The following is a 22,782-nucleotide window of genomic DNA, read 5'->3' on the forward strand; positions in this document are numbered from 1 at the left end:
GTTCAGTTTTAAAATCAGTATAGGCGTTCCCACCCTGACTCAGTGGTTAACAAATCTGACTAGGAACCATGAGGTTCGATCCCTGGCCTTGCTCAGTAGGTTAAGGATCCAGCGATGCGCTGTGAGCTGTGGTGAAGGTTGCAGACTCGGCCCGGATCCCATGTTGCTGTGGCTGTGATGTAGGCCGGCGGCTACAGCTCCAATTCAACCCCTAGCCTGGGAACCTCCATATGCTGTGGGAGTAGCCCAAGAAATGGCAAAAAGACAATAAAATAAAATAAAATAAAATAAAATCAGTACAGTAAAAATTGAGTCTTGAAAACTCCTTTTGTGTGTACCAGGTCCACCTCCTTCCTCCAAAAGCCCATCACAGCCAGTTTTCCCTCTGGCATCAGACTAGATCTGAGTTTCTGTGGCTGAAGGCCAGGTGGAGTAGTCTAGTATTTGTGGGCTATGCTACATGGAAAGGATTATTTTTAAAACTACAATTACACTGCCCAAGATGGGATGCTTAACAGCGTGAAGCAGCAATGAAGGTATTGATGCTGCAAAAGGAACAATATAGACTCACTTCTCCCATTCCCAGAGTGGCTCACTCTTTTAGTACAACTATATTTAATTAGTACAATCCTGTACAACATTTGAACTGCTAAAATTTTCATTTTTTTTCTCCAGGGGCCTGTAGTTGAATTCACTTAGATTAAAGGTACATATGACGTAAGTCCACAGTTACTTTGTGAAGAGAAAAGCTTTATCTTTCTGGCATATTCACAAACATGAAAGAATAAAGTATTACCCTAAAGCAATAGATACTCAAACAGGTATCTATTCTAGAAATATACAGGAAGATCTAGTAAAATTTAAAGGAAATTTGAAAACAAGTGCAACAGAAAAAAAAAACCAAAAAACCCTGATAAACCCGTTTTTAAAAAAGTGCTATCATATAGATAGGGGAAGAAAATGAGTAATAAGAAAATTACACAGTTAATTAAATATTTTTTTCAGCTAAATTTTCGGTAATACTATACTGTTCAATAATTACCTTTTCATATTCTTTGGCAAACACAAATCAAGTAAGTTTTAAAATACCAATGCTTACTTAAGTAGTAGAGCAAAACAATTTACAGATCAAAAGATCATTATAAGATCCTTAGGGAGCTCCCCTTGTGGCTCAGTGGTAACAAACCCAACTAATATCCACGAGGAAGTGGGTTCGATCCCTGGCCCCGTTCACTGTTGCCCAGAGCTGCAGTGTTGGTTGCAGACATGGCTCATATCTAGCGTTTTTTGGCTGTGCCATAGCCAACAGCTGCAGCTTCAATTCAACCCCTAGCCTGGGAACTTTCATATGCTGTGGGTGTGGCCCTAAAAATTAGACACAAGTTTAAAAAAAAAGATCTTTAGGATCCTTAAGATCTTTAAGAGGTGAAAAAGACAGAGACTGATAAAACAAGCCAATTTTCTATGTCTGGTCTCAAAGAACATTAATTAATTAGTTTGGCCATCCCCACGACATGTGGAAGTTCCCAAGCCAGGGATCAATCCTGTGCCACAGCAGTGATCACAGCGACAGCAATGACAGACCCTTAACCCATTAGGCCACCAAGCAGCTCCATCAAAGAATTTAAAACAACTTAAAAAAAAAAAAAAAAAAAAAAAAACTTTACTGGGAAACACACTACAGGTTTATACTATTAAAATCTCTACACTCACGCCATATATAAGTCCTCCTTCATATTGGAAAGATTTTCCTTTTGATTTTTAAAACTATAAAAGCAGACAGAAAGCGCTCTTCATGATATAGACTCTTATATTAATGAGATAATAAATAGCCCATTAGGCCCCAGAATAATTCAGATTCTTTTTCTTGATTTCTGAAATACGCTTATTTTTCTTATGAGCTGAAAGACTTCCATTTCACAGAAGTACTTTATTTCTAAATACTAAGTAAATTAGTTGCTTCAACCTTTTCTGGATATCTTAAAGAATAAGAAGCATATTTTCATATTTAAAGACTAAATACCTCTACAGCTTTTTCAAAATCCACACTTAAATTATCTTTATAAACATCTGCAGTAACAATTTTAACAGTGAATTTCTATGATCTACATGCCTTAAATAATAGATACCTGCTTTATAACAGAAAACTAAAATTTGAGGAATATTTTTTAGTAGACAGCATTTTTTAAAGACGTATTTCACCACGTAGCCATAATGCTAAAGTAGGTATTATATGAAAATGCTTCCAAAATTATTAAAATAATCCTTTAACCTAAATGCTGTTCTCTGAAAAATTCATTTCCCTCTTACGTGTTATTCTGAGTTGCTCTGTCAGCAGATAAGGCTTTACGTATCTATTGACTTGCCGGCCTAGTCTTAAGCAGTCTAGGAAGATCCAAACATAAAACACTATCAACTTACGGTCTATGTTCTTTTCATATTATCTGAAAACATAAGAGCTGAATCTTGTGGTTCATGAAGTGCATCCAGGAAACATTCTACATCATATAGCAATAAACATCTTATGTATGTGGGTATGTTTAAATGAAGACGTACAACTGGGATTCAAATAAATACTTAAACCTGGATTTTTAAAAATACTATTTTAGGAGAAAAGAATTTTCAGCTGTAAGTATAACCATATAATATGCCAAAAATTGCTAAGCCCGACGCCTCTACAGAAACATACATCATAGCGGATGAACGTACCAAAGTGTGCTGAACCACTGCTACTTTTACTTTGTGTAGAGGTACTGCATGTCTGGGTCCCAGGTTGTGCTGTTCCTGTTCGATTTATACTCCTATACAATTTTCTACAGGAGAGTTCATCATTGTCATTGTCATGTAGGGATGGTGTCCGAGGCCTAAAATGCCGCCATCTACATGATTTGATATTGACTAGTATCTGACTGAGGTCTTTAGAGAAAGATTTGTCCGAGGTATTTGTTTCTGAGGTATTGGCAAACTGATTGACCGGAGAATGTTGTGGTGAGGAAAGCATTTCCAAATCCAGATGGCGAAACATACTGTCATAGTCTGAGTGAGCTCTGTCCAATAAGACCCTGTTAAAAATAAGGCAGAAACATATATGTAAAATAGCTGTCCAAAAATTATACTAAAAAGGTATTTCTTTCTCCCCCTCAAATTCCCAAAGCCACCTCATACTATTTAAAAGCTATTTATTTAAAGAATAAACTTGATTATTTCAGTATTTGGCTATATGGGCTAAAAAAAAAAACCTCCATTTCTGATAAAGCTTCTTTTACTTTATAATGATTCAAATAAAGAAGAAAGCAACCTACCTTAAAGAATAAGGTAGATACTATCCACAAGAGCAAGTCTTCTAACTCTACATGCTGGCCTAATAGTATGTTATTATACCACATAAAAGAATTTGATTTTTCTCTTCCGTTACAGAGCACCAAATCACTTTAGGAGATATTGTTAACATACGTTCTTTAAACAAAAACAACTGCTTTTTTTTTTTGGAGTGGGGAGGTAGGAGAAAAGCAGTAAAAGGCATGTGATCTTTGGATATTTTATACCATTAAAATTTCTTATATACAAAATATTTGAGAGCTACCACACCAGAGGATGTATTTGCATGTTATTTATATAAACTTTACTAATGACTCCATCTTAAAATAACATTGATTAATGCTAGTACAGAATAAAATATAGCCAACATAGAGAACTTTCACCACTACTGGTGTCAATGTAATGATGGAGTTGAAAAGGCACTCAATAAAATGTATTTTAGTATCTGAATAAATCTAAACTAATGATTAGTAATAAAAAGTGCAACTAAGTCTCAAAAATGAAAGCAACATATGTATAAGTCAATGATTTACTATAAATTATACCCTTAGGTTTCTTCCTGAAAGCACCTTGATGATTTATCTGTTTTGCCTTTTTTCTATTTTCTTTCTTTTTAGGGCTGCACCCGAGGCACATGGAAGTTCCCAGGTTAGGGGTCAAATCAGAGCTACAGCTGCCGGCCTCACGTCACAGCCACAGCAATGTGGGATCCAAGCCACATTCATAACCTACACCACAGCTCAGGGCAACACTGGATCCCTGACCCACTGAGCGACGCCAGGGATGGAACCTGAATCCTCACGGATACTATTCGGATTTGTTTCTGCTTCACCACAACAGAAACTCCGTTTTGTTTTAAAAAAAAATTTTTTTTTCACATTTACTTGAGTGTCTTTGTCTTTCTTTGCTTTTTTAATTTCCGTAATTTCTTCCTTCCCCACACAACCTCTCACACCAAGGCATCTATAGTGTGAAGGGCTTCATCAGGTTTAAACAAAGAAGTCCAGACAAGGCGATATCAAGGCTTGTGAATCCTGGAGCCTTTCCACTGGGAGTTAACTCAGTATACTAGTTATGTGACATTCCTTAGCCTATTTAATCCTTTTCCCCCAATGTCTCCCAGAACTCCTAGAACAATTTTGTGTAGTCTCCTTAACTTAATACAATTTATGTAATTATGGTTTACACTTGCCTTCATCTGCTGCCTTTTCTCAGAGTTCTATCTCTTAAGAATAGATATCTGAGGTTTACAATCTCAGGAAGAAAAGCAGATCCATTAGGCAACTATTAGTTATGCATTAAAAGCTATGGCTGAATAAGAAATAGGTATCAGGAGGTCCCGTTGTGGCACAGCAGAAACGAATCCACCTAGTAACCATGAGGTTGCAGGTTTGATCCCTGGCCTCGCTCAGTGGGTTAAGGATGCGGCATTGCTGTGCAATGTGGTATAGGTCGTAGACGCAGCTCGGATCCTGTGTGGCTGTGGCTGTGGCTGTGGTGTAGGTCGGCAGCTGTAGCTCCCGATTTGACCACTAGCCTGGGAACTTCCATATGCCATGGATGCGACCCTAAAAAAAAAGAAAGAAGAAAAAAGAAAAACAAAGAAACAGGTAGCCAGTATTTTAGTCCAAAAAATTGGTTAAGAACAGCAGGTGGGAACAAATGAGCTCTTTAGACAGATGACCTCACTTTAACTTGAGATCCCCTGACCCCGCCACCTAAAACATCCCCATTGCAAGAGTACAGACACCTCACCTTCCACCGCGCCCAACCCGTCTTCGTGCAAATCCAATGCACCTCGGGGGTACGGTCAGGGTGGTTAAGCAGTATCGGTATCGCACATCCCCCAATCCGCCATCGCCAGGACTAGTCCAAGGCCAGTTGCCAGTTTGGTCTAAGTGAGGCTTAAAAAGAAAAACCCCAATTATTTTTCTTGGTCAGCGAGAGGTAAACAGTCTGTCACTCGAGAAGAGAACTAGGAACTTACCGCATAGTACTGACAGCCTGCCTTCCGACGGAAAGCAAAGGGGCCATCGGGGTCATTCTCTTCCTCAGCTTCCGAAGAGCCAGACAAAACCTTTCAATGGAAGGAAGCCAGTCAGAACGTGTGCCTCCCATGTTACCGCCTGTGTCCGCAGAGAACCCTCGCCACTCACCTGGGACAGAGGCTCTTCATCCGAGCTGGGGAAGTCGTACTGATTCAGGTCTCTAGCGCTGAAGGGCGGCAGCGCGGCGGGGCTCGCCTGTTGAGGGGCAGCAGCAGCAGACGAAGGTAAGACTTTGGGCTTCTTTTCATATTTACGTTTAGGTCGGGTAAGATCGGCTTTATCTTGCTGCAATACAGTCAGGAATTAAACACTAGAAACCATGTTCAACAAACTGAAAGTTCTGGGGAAGTCTTAAAAATAAGTTCACTGCTAAAATGAAGGCCTTTCTACCATCAGAGACACAAGACCTTTACGTTTTGTCGTCTTACACTGTAAAGTCTCAGAGGCTGGTCTCTGTGAAAACATAAGTATGTTCCTACAACCTAAACATAATCATCAAGTACTGTTTCCATTAAAGTCAAAGTTCTCCAGCCTCTGAGATCTTGCAACTGCAATTAGTTTTTACCACTGGCTCTTGTATCTTTTTCTTAACTTCTATGAAAATGCTAGGGCAGAATTTTTCAAAAGGGATGCCTAGTCTTTAAAAAAGTAACAAATCAACCCTGGAAAAGCATTAATTAAAACAATTTTATATACACACAGAGCAAACTTCAGATAACTGTTAGCATAGTGAAAAATAAATTGATGATGCAAAAGTATTAAAAAAATAAAGAGTACATAGGTCACAACTGTGGCGAGGCTTCAATCCCTGGCTGGGGAACTTCTGCATGCTGTGGGGGCGACTCCCACCAACACCCCCAAAAGTCAAGAGTAGTAAGGACTTGCTGGCTCAACAACGAAAGCTTTTTGGAGTGAAAAATTGTGAGCAGTTTTAAAGGATAAAGATATGAAATCATCAGATAGGGAAATGCAGGGATAAAAGAGAGAGAGGCAAGAGTGATGGAGTGAGGATCACAGTGCCTATTACAAATGAGCATAGCAGGTGATGGCAGAGGCTGTGGGGGTACGAATTCCATGTGTAGGCAACAGGCAAGAAAGATTAGAGGCACAAATGATATTTCCTGGGAAGAAAAGAACATGGCAAGTATCATGGTTGTATAAATATGCTAAATATTTATGTCAAGTTTCATACAATTTATGGCATTAAGCTTTTTAAAGAAAAGTTAATTATTAAATGATGAAGTATTTCTCTTTATGATTTCTAGTGCTGTATCAACAGTCCAGTCTTAAATCAAAATCTGGTTTTAAGAGTAGGGTTTATATATATACATAAACATACATATTTCTTTTCCACTCTGATTTTTTTTTTTTTTTGCCATACCCAGGGCATGTGAAGTTCCTGGGCCAGGGACTGAACACTTGCCACAGCAGTAAAGCAGAGCCACAGCAATGACAACTTCAGATCCTTAACTGGCTGAGCTACCAGGGAACTCCTCATTTTGAATGTAACGATAAAACACCACTAACATTTTCAGCTATTATCAGAGCAATTTTTATCACCTTATTAACTTTAAACTCCTTCACATCCATGGCTTCCTGGTGTTTAAACTGACTGCTGTTGCTGATGGGGATGGTGGGGATGGTGTAAGTAGGTTTCATTGGCTGTCTCTGTGCCATAACCTCAGACATGATCTCTCCATTGTAGTCACCCAAATTATACCTGAAATTATAAAAAGAAAGTTTAAAAAGTTAGTTCTACACATACTTATCCTCATGACTACTAACAGCTAACTGAGGTATAACTGCAAACACTGATTAGCCTTAAGGTAAGATTACAGTTAAACCTTGACTATTTGCTGAATGCTTATTAAAACTACAGATGACATAATTCCTATCATTTCTTTCTTTTACTTTTTGGCTTACAGCTTTCTCTCACCATTAACAGATAACTGCAGGAAAAACCCAAAGGTTTAAATTTTAACACAGCAATTTTGGTGAAAGATTTGGGAGAGATGTTGAAATTCATGCCTAAAACAGTGCTGAGGAACTTTCTACTATTTTGAGTTGCCTCTGCTATAAAACTACTTTGGCTGAATGAATCGTAAGAATTTTTTTTTTTTTTTGGCTTAGGGCCACACTTGCAGCACATGCAAGTTACCGGGCTGGGGGTCAAATCGGAACTACAGCTGCTGCCTATGCCACGGTAGTGGCCACTCGGGATCCAAGCTGTGTCTGTGACATACACCACAGCTCACAGCAATGCTAGATCCCCGACCCACTGAGTGAGGCAAAGGATTGAACCTGCACCCTCATGGATACTAGTCAGACTTGCTGCCACTGTGTCACGATGGAAACACCCCATAAGGAATTTAATGGTGGGTTTCTTCGGGAATAGGAACTAAGAACTAGGGGACCGAGGCTTGAAATTTTCATTGTGCACCTTGAAGGATCAGCTGGGTCTTTCCTCCTCCCCCTTTTTGTATTTTTCTGCTTAAAAAACTCACAAAGTGTTTTAAGAAAATTTAGTTCCATCTAGTGAATAAAATAAAAACTTTAGAAATGACAAATGTTCTCTCTCCCTCACAACTCTGCACACAACTCAAGTAAAGGCAAAAGAATATCATTTCAAAATGGAAATGCCTGGCATATTTTAATTTTACTGAACCCAGTCACTTTAAAAAAAAATAGAAGAAAACACATAAAGTTATACAAAGTATATACAGCATGCCACACATTTCAATGGCCTCTAATTATTATTAAAAGAATATATTTCTGGAGTTACAGATAACTGCTTAGGAAATAAATTAACTCCACATACATATTTCTAATGCAGTTAAAACAGACATTACCTCTTTTCCATAATTTCCAGTGTTAAGTGCAATAGCTCCCTTTTACTCTTTTCTCTTCTTTTTATCATCTCTAGAATAGTAACAGCCCGACTTAGATCTCGACGCAGCTTAAGCATTTTTTCATAAGAGGCTTCATCATTTTTGCGATTCTGCAAATATAAATTTGTTTGTTTGATGTCAATAAGCATTTCTAACTAGTGACATTCTGAGTATAGCTTCCGAAATATAAGAATATATATATATTTAAAAAAAGGAATATATAAATATATATTTGAAGGGTTAGATTAGAATTTAAAGACACTGAAAGGGAACATGGATCACGAGGAAATCAATTTTGACTATGGTTTTTAACGTGGATTAAGAGTAACACATATCACTAATAGATCTGTAATGAACCTTAAGGTTGATTCATTTTAAATTAATATTTTTCATTATACTGTATAAAAAGTCTGTCTACACACAAATTAAAACACAACCTTCAGATACTGAGATATTCATAATTATATATACATTTTCTTACATCGAAAAAAAAAATTACAAAAAATGTCCCCAGGATCTCTTACTTTTCGAGTCTGCATTTTTTCAGTACGTCTTCTAAAAGCCACATAAGGATCATTTGTGCTGGAACCATCTCGCTTCTCTTGTTTTACGGATGGGATAAGAGACGGCCCTCGACAGTTTTTTCTCTTTTTAATCCAGTATTCATAAACTTCTCTAATTAATTCATCGTCTTCTTTTAGCAGTAGTTTGGCTTCCTGCAGACTGACTGGCTAAATGTAAAACCATTATGTCATTTTCACATAATACAAATAAAAGGTTCAAAGCACTTCTGCAACTTTAAAGGACAATAATCAAAATAACAGTATTAACCGTGGCAAACACACTGAGTTCGTTACACATGCCAGCCAATGAGCTAGATGCTTTATGTTAACTATGTTATTTAATTTTCCTAACGACCCTGGAATGTCTATCATCTTTATTTTACAGATGGGGAAGCTGAAGCACAGAAATTGAAACATACTGCAGGTCATACAGGTTAGTAATGGGCAGAGATGGGATATGAATTCATGCTTGTCCAGAGCTTGCTCTCTCGGCCCCACCCAACATCACGCTGTTTCCATATAAAGAGATATTTATATAGACATATTCACACACACTTAATGCATACACAATGAAGCTGTACCTGCTGACCACTGCCTTTTTCTAGACGGTCAATCATTTCCTCAAACTGCAATGGGCAGATGTCCATTTTCTTCTTCAGTTTATTCACAAATACTTCATCTTCAGAATCCAAATCATAATCGGGCTGTTCAGCATCCAAACTAAAAGCTGACAGAAGAAACCATAAGCAATCACTTACTGTGTGAATACACGACAAAAACCTTCCACAGATGTGTGGATAACTTCTAAAAGATATAGGAAAGATTTTTTTTTTCAGACTCACAATCTAAGCTCATTAAATTTAAGATCATCTTTACTGTTATGATAAAAGTGATAAAAGACAACCCCCCAAAGCAAACAAACTAGAAGCCCATTATTAAGAACATAAAGAGACTGTTAACTACACTGGGTTGAACTACATGAAAATTTTGTAGCTCAAAAATGATAAAGTATCAGCAATTTCATATAATCTCACTTAATAAAAGAATGAGATCTTTAAGTAAGATGTTTCTAGAATATTTAAGTCCTATTTTATAGCTTATTTAACTACTTAACCAAAAGCTTGGGGAGTGCTATTTAAAGCTGAAGTGTTAGAAGCCACTGCCAATAACAGTAAGAGCTGTCACTCAGTGAGGTTTGTCCCCTTATGAGAATCATTGTCATGGTGAGAGAAATATGAAGTATTCCTAGGACTGTCAAAAAAGGGGCAAGTGGAGTTTCTGGGGTGGTGCAGCAGAAATGAATCCAACTAGGAACCATGAGGTTGAGGTTCCATCCCTGGCCTCGCTCAGTGGGTTAAGGATCTGGTGTTGCTGTGAGCTGTGGTGTAGGTCGGTAGCTGTAGCTCCAATTAGATCCCTGGCCTGGGAACCTCCATATGCCACGGGTGCAGCCCTAAAAAGCAAAAAAAAAAGGGAGGTGGGGCAAGAACCACTGCTTTATACTATACCATCAAATGTCACCCAATTATTTATCAACATTAAACTAGTTTGATAGTAAAATAAGAAGCTTGGTATCAAAAATTACCTCACATCTTCCCCTTGCTTTGATCCTCCTCCTACCTTCTCATGACCCTCAAGTCCAAATCCTTAGAATTAACAGGTCCTTTTGGACCCAGCCTGGCCCTCTCACCAGTACTTTATGATCTAGCAACATCGAATTTCATACATTTCAAATAGCATGCTATTCCTTCAGGTCTCCAGGCCTTTCCATGTGCTATTTTCTGCTTGTCCACCTAGCAAATGACTATTCTTTCCAAAACTCAACCTGACATTAACTCCAGTGGAATCCTTTCTTGACTGTCCTCCTTCCACCAAGTAATTCTCCTAACCACTTTTATCTTTTTTAGAAGCTATGAACCCTCTCCCCAGAAAAACAGGAGGTATAAACATAAAAGATTTTGTATAAATTATAGACAATTCAAATGTCCCTAAAAGCTTGTGGCACCAAGGCAAGAAATTCCTGTTCTAGACGGCTCTCCTTCTTCTGTACCATTTTTACACATACTTTACAATCTATTTGTTAAGCATTGAAACAGGTTTGATCTCCTTGAGAAGAAGTGTTGGGTCTCGTTTATCTCTGCACCTCCAGTGCAGGGACAGTAAACATGCCAACTGCTCGCAGGGTTCTACTGAAAAGCATCTGGATTTCACTCTATTCAAGTGGAAAAAAGGCCTCAGAAAACCTGCATCACTCGCAGTGATGAGTCATAGGTACAAGAGGAGACTCCCTGGCTGACCCAAATCTGCCATCCTTCAAGGTTAATACAGCATCTGGCCCACAGGAACCCAACAAGTATTTGTGGAACTGAATATACTATCCTACTGCACTGTATTTCATTTTCATTTTGACCTACATCCCACTTCTAATCAACATTCCTAATTAAAATAAATTGAGAGTTCCTGCTGTGGAGCAATGGTTAAGGATCCAGCTGCAGCAGCTCAGGTTGCTGTAGAGATTCGGGTTCAACCCCTGGACCAGCACAGTGGGTTAAAGTATCCAGTGTTGCCAGAGCTGTGGTGCAGACCGCAGCTGCAGCTCAGATTCAGTCCCTGGCTTGAGGACTTCCACATGCCGTGGGTATGCCCAAAAATAACACAGAATAAAATAAATGAATATTCAGACTCCTTCATAGAAATGTCTATATGTTAACATCTCTGCACCCATTTTTCTTACAGCAATAGGCCCTCCAAAGATCTTCCACCATCTAATTCTGTTATTGCTACGTAAACAGATTTTGGAGATTTCAAAGCAGATTAAAACACTGACTACTGGATTAAACATCCTTGATTTCTTTCCCATAACAAGAAAATCCACATCTGTGTTGTTCATTAGGGAAACCACTAGCCATGTGTGACTAATTAAATTTCAATTAATTTAATTAAAAATTCAGCACCTCAGTTACAGCACCCACATTTCAAGTGTTAAATAATATATGCGGCTATAGTTTTTGTCCCAGATACTACAGATTATAAGAAAATTCCTATCATGGAAAGTTCTATTACAGAGCAGTGGTCCACATAGTTGAGAAAGCCAAACTGATAGGGACCAACTGTCAACTATCACTGGCAGACCAATGTTCTGCCTTAGGGTGTGTTTTATATATTTTTAGGGTCTCATTTATACATTACTATAAAATTTATTTTTCTTTAGATCAAATCACATTTACAAAGCTTGATTATTCATAAAAACTAAACAAGCTTGCCCAACATCACCTTAGTTTTGCACTATCAAAATACACTTTTAGTACGTGCTGTACCATCAATGACAGGTCACATGCAACAAACAGGGAACAGAATGGAGATGAGAAGGAAGATCCCCACCTGGGTGAGCTCTGTCTTTTCCACTGAAGTTAAAAAGTACCTGGGAGTCACAGTGCTCTGGCCATTGCAAGAAGCTTTTTTTTTTAGTTACTGCAAACATGTCTAAGACCTTAAAATACAAGGAGAACCAAATCTTGTTCAGATATAAAATACTAAAGCCCTAGAGAAAACGTAACACGTAAAAAAAAAAAATCACATTAGGATTTCATTTATCAAAAAACCACAGCCAACGACTGAAGTGTAATTTGGCTTCAGCCAAAATGGCAGCTTCTAACCGACAGCTCAAACACAGCTGATAAAGATGTAACATCTTTATCATGGTTCTAGAAATTAGGAGTATCTTCGAATTTCCTGGGGCAAGTTACTGACTGTAGAAAACCTGGTCTAGAGACAAATAGGCAAATGAGCTGCCTCTTCTAATTAAGCTCTGCCAATTAAGATGAGACCAGGCTAGCCAATGACTGTTAAATATTGCAGCCATACTGCAGAAGCTGACTCCTTTTAAAATATTCAGATAGAGGAGTTCCCTGGTGGCCTAGTGGTTAAGGATCTGGTATTATCACTGCTGTGGCTCGGGTTTGATTCCTGGCCCAGGAATGCATGCCGTGGGTGTGACCAAAAAGGTAAAAATCTACAGAAAGTAAATCTAAACAAAAAGAATACACAGTGCATATAAATAATTTTAAAGGGGCTACAAAGTCCTACTGGATAGAAATGAAATGTACCTAAATATCTGTGTAACAAACACCACAGAATGGCTCAGACTAAGTGAGCATGGGTGGTATGGCCATAACTCCAAACAGTATTTCTACTTGATAGGAAACAAGTAGCGAAAGGGTCCATGAAATGGTACAAAATGTGGCTTAGGAACAGAATATAATTCCTGCCTGAAGGAAAAGAAGGTACACTTGGAGTTCCCTGGCGGCCTAGTGGGGTAAGGGTCCAGCACTGTCATTACTGTGGTGTGGGTTTGACCCTTGACCCAGGAAATTCTGCAAGCAAGGGCGGGGCCAAAAGAAAAAAGAAAAAAGAAAAAGAGGAGTTCCCGTCATGGTGAAGCAGAAACGAATTTGACTAGAAACCATGACATTGCAGGTTTGATCCCTGGCCTAGCTCAGGAGGTTAAGGATCCAGTGTTGCTGTGGGCTGTGGTGTAGGTTGCAGACAAGCTCAGATCTGGCATTGCTGTGGCTGTGGCATAGGCCAGGCAGCTATAGTTCTGATCCAACCCTTAGCCTGGGCACCTCCATATGCAGCAGGTGCAGCCCTAAAAAGCCATACCAAAAAAAAAAAAAAAAGAAAAAAAAAGAAAAGGAGGTACACTGTTCAAGGGTGAAGATAAATTTGTCAGGGCAGGAATGGAAAACCAGTTTCAAGTCAAGCACTAACTCTCATGGATTGGTAATACCTACTTGCAAAGATCCTGAAATAAATTCTGGGCAGAGAAACTATTAATAGTGCTATCTACTATTGAGGTGGTAGATATGGGACAGCTTTGCTTAGACGTAAGAAGACAACGCTATCGAAGGCTAGCTGTATCATGAGATTCTTCAACTTCTTTATGTTATAAACAACAGAGCTTGGAGTAACTTCCAGAACATATTTGGGGAGAGTATACGGAGAATCCCAGATCTGAAAGATCTGAAATTCCAGATACAAGTCCTTTGTAGATAAAGTTCTGTGGTTGACAAAACAGATTTTACCTGTGAGAAAGTGGACCCAGAAGAGTAATGGGGAAAGAATGTATGTTGCAGGGCGGTGGAGGCAGGCAAGGGAAGGCGATGATGTAATCTTTCAGAATTGGCATAAAGACAGGTACAGCTGTTCTGAGAGGTAATAAAAAGTAGGTTCCACAAGGATCCGTTTTTTAAAAATCTTTTTATTTAGAAATCAAACTTATAAAAGCTTCAAAATAAAAGCAGTACAAGGAACACCTGCACATCCTTTACCCAGATTCATCTGCTGCTAAAATTTTATTCCATTTCTCATTTGCATGTGCATGTCCCCCCGCCCCGCCCCCCACCCCAAAGACACACCCTCTCACAGTAATTTTTGAGCTATCAGAGGGTAAATTACATTCATGATGGCTCTTTACTGCTAAATACCACAGAGTGTGTTTTCTAAGAATAGATTCTTCTATATAATCACAGTACAGTCATCAACTTTATACTCCAATTTTGCCAGCTGACCCATTAATATGTAACATTTCCCACTCCAGCCAAGAACCAGTGTGGGATCAGGTATTACTTTCATTGTTGTCTCTTTAGCCTCCTTAATGTGGAACATTTCTCTGTCTTTTGACACTAATGTTTTCTGAAGGACATAGCCATCTCCCCAGGATTTTTTTTTAATTGACGTAGAGGTGACATACAGTTTAGATTAGCTTCAGGTGTCATTTCAGAATTATTACTATTAGCGCATTCTCCACTTGGTATCTCTTGCATTTTCCCACTGTGATTCGGTTATGTACTCTTAGCTGGGACACTGAACACTCAACCTTTTTAATCCTTTTTCAGGGTCTCACCCCTAGGGGCACACATGTTCATCTGTTTCTCCTAAGTGGTGGGAACTGTGACCATCAGTCAAGAAACTGCCCAATTACTCCTCTGTGTAACTACTGTTTTCTCCCTCCCTCCCTTGTACCTAACAATCAGCTCGTGGGCAAAGTTTAAGGCCATGTAAACATCTTGCTCCTCATCAAAATCTCCTCTTCTACTGAGCACACATTGGTGATGCTTGTGTGACTCATGGTAATGGCAAAAACAATTTTCTAACTCCAGCCCTCTCTTTCCACTACCATTCAGCTCTTGGCATTCCATACTGTAAAACCATGAGAATACTCTTCTCTACCATTTATTGATCTATTGTCCGTATAGATTCATGAACTCCTACCTTTTCAAAGGTTTATGATTCAATATTGTGCTGAGTTATTCCATTGCTTGAACTGTCCCAGATTTAGCCAGTGGAAACTCCTGGGTCCTTTTGATATGCCTCTGCTGTTTGTTTGAGTGCTTGATTTCTGGGGTACCAACATGTTCCGCAAGGTTTGCTCACCCTGCCTCAGTCCGGGAATTAACTGTTTTCCCACATATTCTCGGTCCTATTTAATGGGGAGTGGATGAGAGCATAGGTGCTAGGTGTGCTTATTGCTAGTGAATATTTCTGCTTCTTGGCCCTAGCAGTGGATAGAACTAGAAATGCATATACTGTATACACACACACACACACATATTCAAATACACAAGACTGCCCCTTTAAAAAATATTTTCTTTGAGGAGTTCTCTCGTGGTTCAGTGGGTTAAGGATCTGGTGTTGTCACCAGCTTGGGTCACTGCTGTGGGACAGGTTCAATCCCTGGCCTGGGAACTTCCATATACCTCAGTTTAGCAAAAAAAAAAAGAAAGAAAGAAAAAAGATTTTCTTTGAGAAACAGCTGAATCTTGAGACCGTGCAAGGAAAGTGCAAGAGGGATAAAGAATTGTTTCTGCCTATTCTGGTCAGAACTGTTTTGTCCTTTCTTCCAGTATGAATAGGAAAAGAGGAGTCTTAGCTGTGTCATCTAGAAGCCTTACAGATCACCAATCAAAAGAGAAAAAACATTTAGACCCTTTGGACCAGGAGATGTTGAAAAAGTACTCTGAAACAGTCTAAGAAAGTATTCACAATCTAGAAGAAGGGGATAATGGTTTTATTGATTTTTAATTATATATATATATAATTAAAAAAATATATATATATATTAAGGGCCACACTGAAGACATGTGGAAGTTCCCAGGATAGGGGTTGAATGGGAGCTACAGCTGCTGGCCTACACCACAGCCATGGCAACTCGGGATCCAAGCCAAGCCACATCTGCGACCTACACCACAATTTACGGCAACACCAGATCCTTAACCCACTGAGTGAGGTCAAGGATCAAACCTGAATCTTCATGGATCCTAGTTGGGTTCGTTACTGCTGAACTCCTGGGCATAATGATTTTAATATGGGTTTCTTCCTTCACAGCTCTGACTATGATAAAAGGAAAAGCACATGACTTTATCAATTGATGCAGAAAAAGCATTTGATAAATTCAACAGTCGTGATAAAAATTCTTTTTTTTTTTTTTTTTTTTTTTTGTCTTTTTGCCATTTCTTGGGCTGCTCTCACGGCATATGGAGGTTCCCAGGCTAGGGGTCGAATCGGAGCTGTAGCTGCTGGCCTACACCAGAGCCAGAGCAACGAGGGATCCGAGCTGCATCTGTGACCTACATCACAGCTCACGGCAACGCAGGATCCTTAACCCACTGAGCAAGGCCAGGGATCAAACCCACAACCTCATGGTTCCTAGTCGGATTTGTTAACCACTGCGCCACGACAGGAACTCCCTAAAAATTCATAATACACTAGGAATAGAGAGGAACAAGAAAAATAAATATAGAACTACCATGTGATCCAGCAATCTCACTCGTGGGCATATATCCAGACAAAGCTTTCACGGAAAAAGATACATGCACCCCTATGTTCAGTGCAGCACTATTCACAACAGATAAGACATGGAACAGCTACATTTCTGTAGGTTGACAATGAGCAAGTGGAAACCAAAATCAAAAGTGCAAAACCATTTTCAATTGTTCCAAAGAACATAAAACAGGTACGAATCCAAAAAAACATGGATCTGTATGATGAAAATGGTCAAGTGCAAACGAAAGAAATCAAAGAAGACCGAAACTAGGAGAGTCATACTGTGGTCATGGACTGAAGAGTCAACACAGCAAAGATGTCAATTCTCCTTATAACGATCTGCAGATTTAATGCAATTCCAACCAAAATCTCAGCAAGTTTCTTTGCAGATACAAACTTCTTGTAAGATTTACAGGGAAAAGCCCTAGAAGACTGAAAACAATTTTGAAAAAGAAAAATAAAGGAGGAAGCACTCTCCCCGATGTTAAGGATTATTATATAGCTGCATAATCAAGACAGTGGTACTGTCTCGGGATAAACACAGAAATCAATGGAACAGAATACAGAACCCAGAAAGAGATCCACATCAAAATGCCTAATTGATGTTCGGCCAAGAAGTAAAAGCAATTCAATGGAGGAGGGGTGACTTGGTGCTGGAGTGATAGATACTGGGGGAGTGGGGGCTGGATGGAAAGCATGGTGACCTAAACCTCACATTCAGAATCGATCATACACTTAAATGATACACTTTTTAAAAGTAAAATTGTGAAACTTCTAGAAAAGGTCGCAGGAGAAAATCTTTGGACCCAGGGCAAAATAATGATGAATAAGAGGAAAACTGATAAGTAGATCTTACCAAAATTAGATACTTCTGCTCTGTGAAAGACCATTAAGAGGATGAAAAGATGACTTCACACAACAAAATCCTCAAAACTTAAAACTTAAAACAAACTAGGATATACAGATGGCAACCAAACACATGAAAAGACATTTAACATATTAGCCATTTAGAGAAATACAGGTTTAAAGTACAATGGGGTATAACTGCATACTTACTAGAATAGCTAAGTGATAACTTCAAATGCTGGCAAGGATACAGGAGAAACGGGATCACACAGCCACTACTGATGATAATGTAAAATGGTACAGCTACTCGGATATAGTGCAGAAGGTTTTTGTTTGTTTTTGTTTTGTTTTGTTTGCCACACCCATGCATGTGCAAGTTCCCAGGCCAGGGGCTGAACCTACAGTTGCAACCTCTGCCACAGCTGCAGCAACACTGGATCCTTAACCCACTGTGCCACAGGAGAACGTCTTAGAAGTTCTTGTCAAACTAAAAAAGGATGATCCAGCAACTACACCCATAGATATTTATCTCAGAGAAATAAATATGTTCACACAAAGATATGTACAAGAATGTTCACAGCAGCTTTATTTGTAACAGTTAAAACCTAGAAGCTACCGAGACATCCTTCAGTGGTGAATGGTCCAACGCGTGGTGTGCATGTATACTATGGAAGACCTCTCGGCAACAGAATGAATCAAACAACAGGATGAACACTGAGGATGTTACGCTGAGTGAAAAAAGTCAGTCTCAAAAGAATATATACTGCATGATTCCACTGATCTTACATTCATCAAGTGACATAAGGACAAAGATGGAGAACAGATTAGTGGTTGCCAGGGGTTCGGGGTGCATTTAAAAGGAGCACCAAGGTAGACTCTTGTGGTGATGGTTCAAGTGAGTGTCTTAATCGTGGTGGTGATTATACAATGCTTCACATGTCATTCTGTGAATCTATAATCATCCAAAACAAGACATTAAGAGAAATTCAAAGACAGCTAACACTAATTTAGCTACCTTTATTAATATTCCAATGTATACATCTTTCCAAAGGTGCACTGATTAAAATTTTTCCCCAAATAATTTACAATTCTGCTTCCATTTTATTACTATTACTTGATTATAACATCAGCAAAGTCAATGCTTCTTTTCATATAGTACCTTCTGACTTTTCTGACCACAATTTAATCCACTAGTTACCAATAAAACATGATCTGTCGATTTTGGCCATCAATAAGCAACTGTTTGTAAAACATGCATTCAATTTTTTTTCTGATAGTAATGAGAATGTAAATTAATGTAATTATATCTTGCTCAATCCTGCTTTAACCTTTTTTAATTTTTTTTTTAAGAGCCACACCTGCAACACACAGAAGTTCCCAGGCTAGGGGTCAAACTGGAATTGCATCTGGAAGTCCACACCACAGCCAGCCCAGACCACTGGAGTTGAGCCACATCTGTGACCTATGTCGCAGATTGCGGCAACAACAGACCCTTAACCCACCGAGCGAGGTTCAAGCCTGAATCCTCACAGATACTATGTCAGGTTCTTAACCTGCTAAGCCACAATGGGGACTCCTTCCTGCTTTAACCTAAAAGCGTGTATTTGGAAGATGACGTAGTCTATGGCTGTGGAATACAGCATGGTTCTAGCTGTCCTATATATAGGAAGGAGCAGCTCTGTGACTTTCACATGGTCATGCATTTCCAGAGAACTAATTTTTAGGTCCCAATATTGATTAAATTTGTTTAGAATGTCTATGTCTTATATGTACTTAAACACATGAGTGGGCAAGAAAACACACACCATTTATTTGGTTCACTTCAAAATAGCCTTTAATAAATTGGAAGAATTTTTTTTCTAAATGAAGTCAATACGATTAGGTACAAGTTAGAGGTAAAGATGAGAAATTATCACAAATTAAAAACATCAAATGCCAACTTTCCAAGTCAACTATACTCTAATAAAATTTATTTAAAAACTTATCAAGTGCCAACACAAAACTGCTAAGAGCCAGAGGGCTCTTACTTTTGGTTTTCATAGTCAAGAAATAGTAAGATTTATGCTTAGAATCCAGGACAGAAACTAGACCATACGGAGAAAAGGTTATATGAGTTAGAAAAGTAGTTAATAAATTAGGAACTGGGTAAAGTTAGTTTTTCTATATCTTTAGAAAGAACAATAAAAACAAAACAGATTTATAGGGAAAAAAAGTCCTGGAAAAAGTTTAGACAGGCCCCTGGAAAAGCTACTTGATCTCAAAGATCAGCAAGACAACAACAAAAACTATAGCAATTTTACCTTAGTAATAACTTTTAAGCTATGCTTTTTTTAAGTTGTCAACTACCTAGGGATGGAGTGAAAGAAATCTATTCTCTTAGGTCTATAAGCTCTCAGCTGTTCATCATCAAATGGGATCAGCTATCAAGGGATCATTTCCAATTAAGAATCTGTCACTACGAAGTGAAACAAGTTACCAATTAAAACACTACAATTTTAAAAAATGAGTAGAAACACAGATGGGGTTGGCACACTATGGCCCGTGGGCCAATACTGGGCTGCATCTGTTCTTGTCAGTAAAGTTTCATTGGAACACAGCCATGCCCATTCGCGTATGTACTGGCTCTTGCTGATCTCCTCTTAAATGCAGAGTAAAATAGTTGTGACAGAAACCGAATGACCCACAAAGCCTAAAATACTTACTATATGATCCTTAAAAGGAAAAGTTTGATGACTTCTGACTTATACTAAGAAGTTCTTTAAAGCAATTAAATTACTATTTCTGAACAGTAAGAAAATGATTTCTACATCCAAGGCATAGTCTTCATAAAACTTGTCTAAAGCAGCATTAAGATCCCATATTGAGATGAAGCTAAACATCTAGGATGAAAATGCTATCTTTTGCAAGGCAGAAATCTCAGGCAATTTTAAAAGGTCAAAATGGGCTCTAATAACTCTGATGCTGGTCAATGAAACAGATACTGACAATGGCCTTGGACAGATAAAAATCTGTCAAGAATTACATTAAAAAGATCATATAAAATATAATTATCAAAAGAGAAATTACTTACGCTGTATGTGAATGAGCTGCTTTGGCATCTTAAATTCCCCAGGATATATAGACTCATAGTAAGCAATATTACTTTCTGCCTCTGGGACTGGTATAACCATATTATCCCTCTTCTCGCCATACACCTGCTGTGCTGAAATAGCCCGCTGAAGATGGTGTTCCTGAAAAGACAGAAAAATAGGTCAGTTTATGTATTAGAAAACTACCAAACAGAACATACAGCCTTATGAAGAGGTTTCAGTAACTGTGCAAGGATGCTGCTAATAATACAGCTAGTGGTAAAAAAAACATTTTAAGCAGAAATAAGATGATTTTGCTAGATATACTGTCTGTTTCCTCAATTTAAGAATAAGTACTGGAGTCCCCATCATGGCGCAGCGGAAATGAACTTGACTAGGAACCATGAGGGTTGCGGGTTCGATCCCTGGCCTTGCTCAGTAGGTTACGGATCTGGCATTGCCCCGAGTTGTGGTGTAGGTCGCAGACACGGCTCGGATCTGGCGTTGCTGTGGCTCTGGCATAGGCTGGTGGCTACAGCTCCAATTAGACCCCTAGCCTGGGAACCTCCATATGCCGCAGGTGTGGCCCTGAAAAGACCAAAAAAAAAAAAAAAAAAAAAAAAAAAAGAGTAAGTACTATGCCAAAACTGAAAATTAAATGAGTTCAAAAAGTTGACTAAGACTGTTACTGTTTGCATTTTACAATTTTTGTAAAAATAGGGTTATAATATTTAAACTTACTACATGAAAAAAGCAAGCTACACATAAAAATTTTTTATTGATTCTCATCACTTACACACTTTCATAAATGTCATATGAATCAACTGTATGACCTTTACAGGAAGGGTAAGAGATTATTATCTCCATTTTTAGTTGGAGAAACTATCACAGATCCAAACCTGGCTTTTGTCCTGAGTAATAACCTTGTGAACTTCCACAGCCCATTTGAACAGCAGTAAAGTACAAGGATTGAAAGCACAGGCTCCAGAGTTTGTAACTCCTGGCAAGACACTTCATTCTTCTAAGTCTGCTTCCTCCAGTAAGAGAAAAATCAAATCTACTTTATGGGGTTGGAGATTTACATAAGATAAATGTGCATTAGATGTTTAATATAATGCCTGGCACACAACAGGTGCTCAAAATAAGCTTTGGTTTAGTCACCACACAGAAAGATTTTTACCAGTTTGTGATGCCACCAGCTGCCATAAAAATATCTGTTAGCACCCACCCCTATCATCAAGGAATTTTGGTAAACATTTCATTAAGTTTAAAGTAGGTTTTTTGTTGTTGTTGTTTTTGTTTTTGGTCTTTTTAGGGCTGCACCTGCGGCACATAGAGGTTCCCAGGCTAGGGGTTGAATTGGAGCTGTAAGCTGCCATCCTACACCATGGCCGAAGCAACACCAGATCCAAGCCACATCTGCAACCTACACTGCAGCTCACGGCAACTCTGGATCCTGAACCCACTGAGCGAGGCCAGGGATCAAACCCACAACCTCATGGTTCCTAGTTGGATTTGCTTCCACTGTGCCATGACAGGAACTCCAAAGTAGTTTTTAAAATACCACATAAGATACAAGTTCAAGGAAGAAAAACATTCCAAAAGTATGAAAAAAAACTCCAGCCCTTATAAGTAGTCTCTGTTAATTTTACATATGGAGATAGAGATATATAAATCCACAGCTAGGAGTCTACTATGCAACGTTCAGAGCTTTATTCCTAGGGCTTTGGTCACTTGTTATATCCTGGAGATTTTTCCATACTGATACTTTTACTACATTCTTTGCAACAGCTGCATTGTATTCCACCATGTGGATGTACCATTACTTATTTGCTCAGACAATGATAGGCTGCAAATCCTGTACTACTGTACGTAAGACACCTTACTGAGCCTGGGAAAGCATCCATATGACAACTACAGACGGAAGTGCTCAAAGGATATATGAAGTTATAACTCTCATTGTGACCACTCCTGGCAGTAACTTCTTAGTATCTCTCCAATTTTAAAATCACACGTCTTGCAATGGGATCCTACTATATAGCACAGGGAAATGTGTGTGATTGGGTCACATTGTTGTACAACAGAAGTTGATGAAATGCTGTAAATCAATTATACTTTCACAACAAAAAAAACCTTGAAAAAAAATCACACATCTTGTTATTTACTTTTGGCTGCACCTGCAGCACCAGGAAACTTCCAGATCAAACCCATGCCACAGCAGTGACAA

The 22,782-nt window shown here is 38.7% G+C and overlaps 1 protein-coding gene across 5 annotated transcripts in view; it reads right to left on the bottom strand.

The window, feature by feature from the left end:
• Positions 1 to 22,782, bottom strand: part of EPC1 (enhancer of polycomb homolog 1) — a 111,580-nt gene that overhangs the window by 10,730 nt on the left and 78,068 nt on the right. For 4 of the 5 annotated variants that reach the window (XM_021064807.1, XM_013980224.2, XM_003130718.6 and 1 more), the window contains exons 2-10: positions 20,558 to 20,717; positions 9,399 to 9,544; positions 8,779 to 8,985; positions 8,216 to 8,364; positions 6,927 to 7,086; positions 5,475 to 5,651; positions 5,306 to 5,395; positions 5,074 to 5,222; positions 2,710 to 3,062 (exon numbers count right to left, since the gene is read on the bottom strand). In XM_021064807.1, coding sequence (XP_020920466.1) covers positions 2,710 to 3,062; positions 5,074 to 5,222; positions 5,306 to 5,395; positions 5,475 to 5,651; positions 6,927 to 7,086; positions 8,216 to 8,364; positions 8,779 to 8,985; positions 9,399 to 9,544; positions 20,558 to 20,717 — 1,591 coding nt within the window. The remainder of the gene's footprint in view (positions 1 to 2,709; positions 3,063 to 5,073; positions 5,223 to 5,305; positions 5,396 to 5,474; positions 5,652 to 6,926; positions 7,087 to 8,215; positions 8,365 to 8,778; positions 8,986 to 9,398; positions 9,545 to 20,557; positions 20,718 to 22,782) is intronic. The other variant, XM_005668100.3, reaches the window with a different exon arrangement.

This window comes from Sus scrofa, chromosome 10 (assembly GCF_000003025.6).
Source record: "Sus scrofa isolate TJ Tabasco breed Duroc chromosome 10, Sscrofa11.1, whole genome shotgun sequence".
In the NCBI taxonomy this organism is placed as follows: domain Eukaryota; kingdom Metazoa; phylum Chordata; class Mammalia; order Artiodactyla; family Suidae; genus Sus; species Sus scrofa.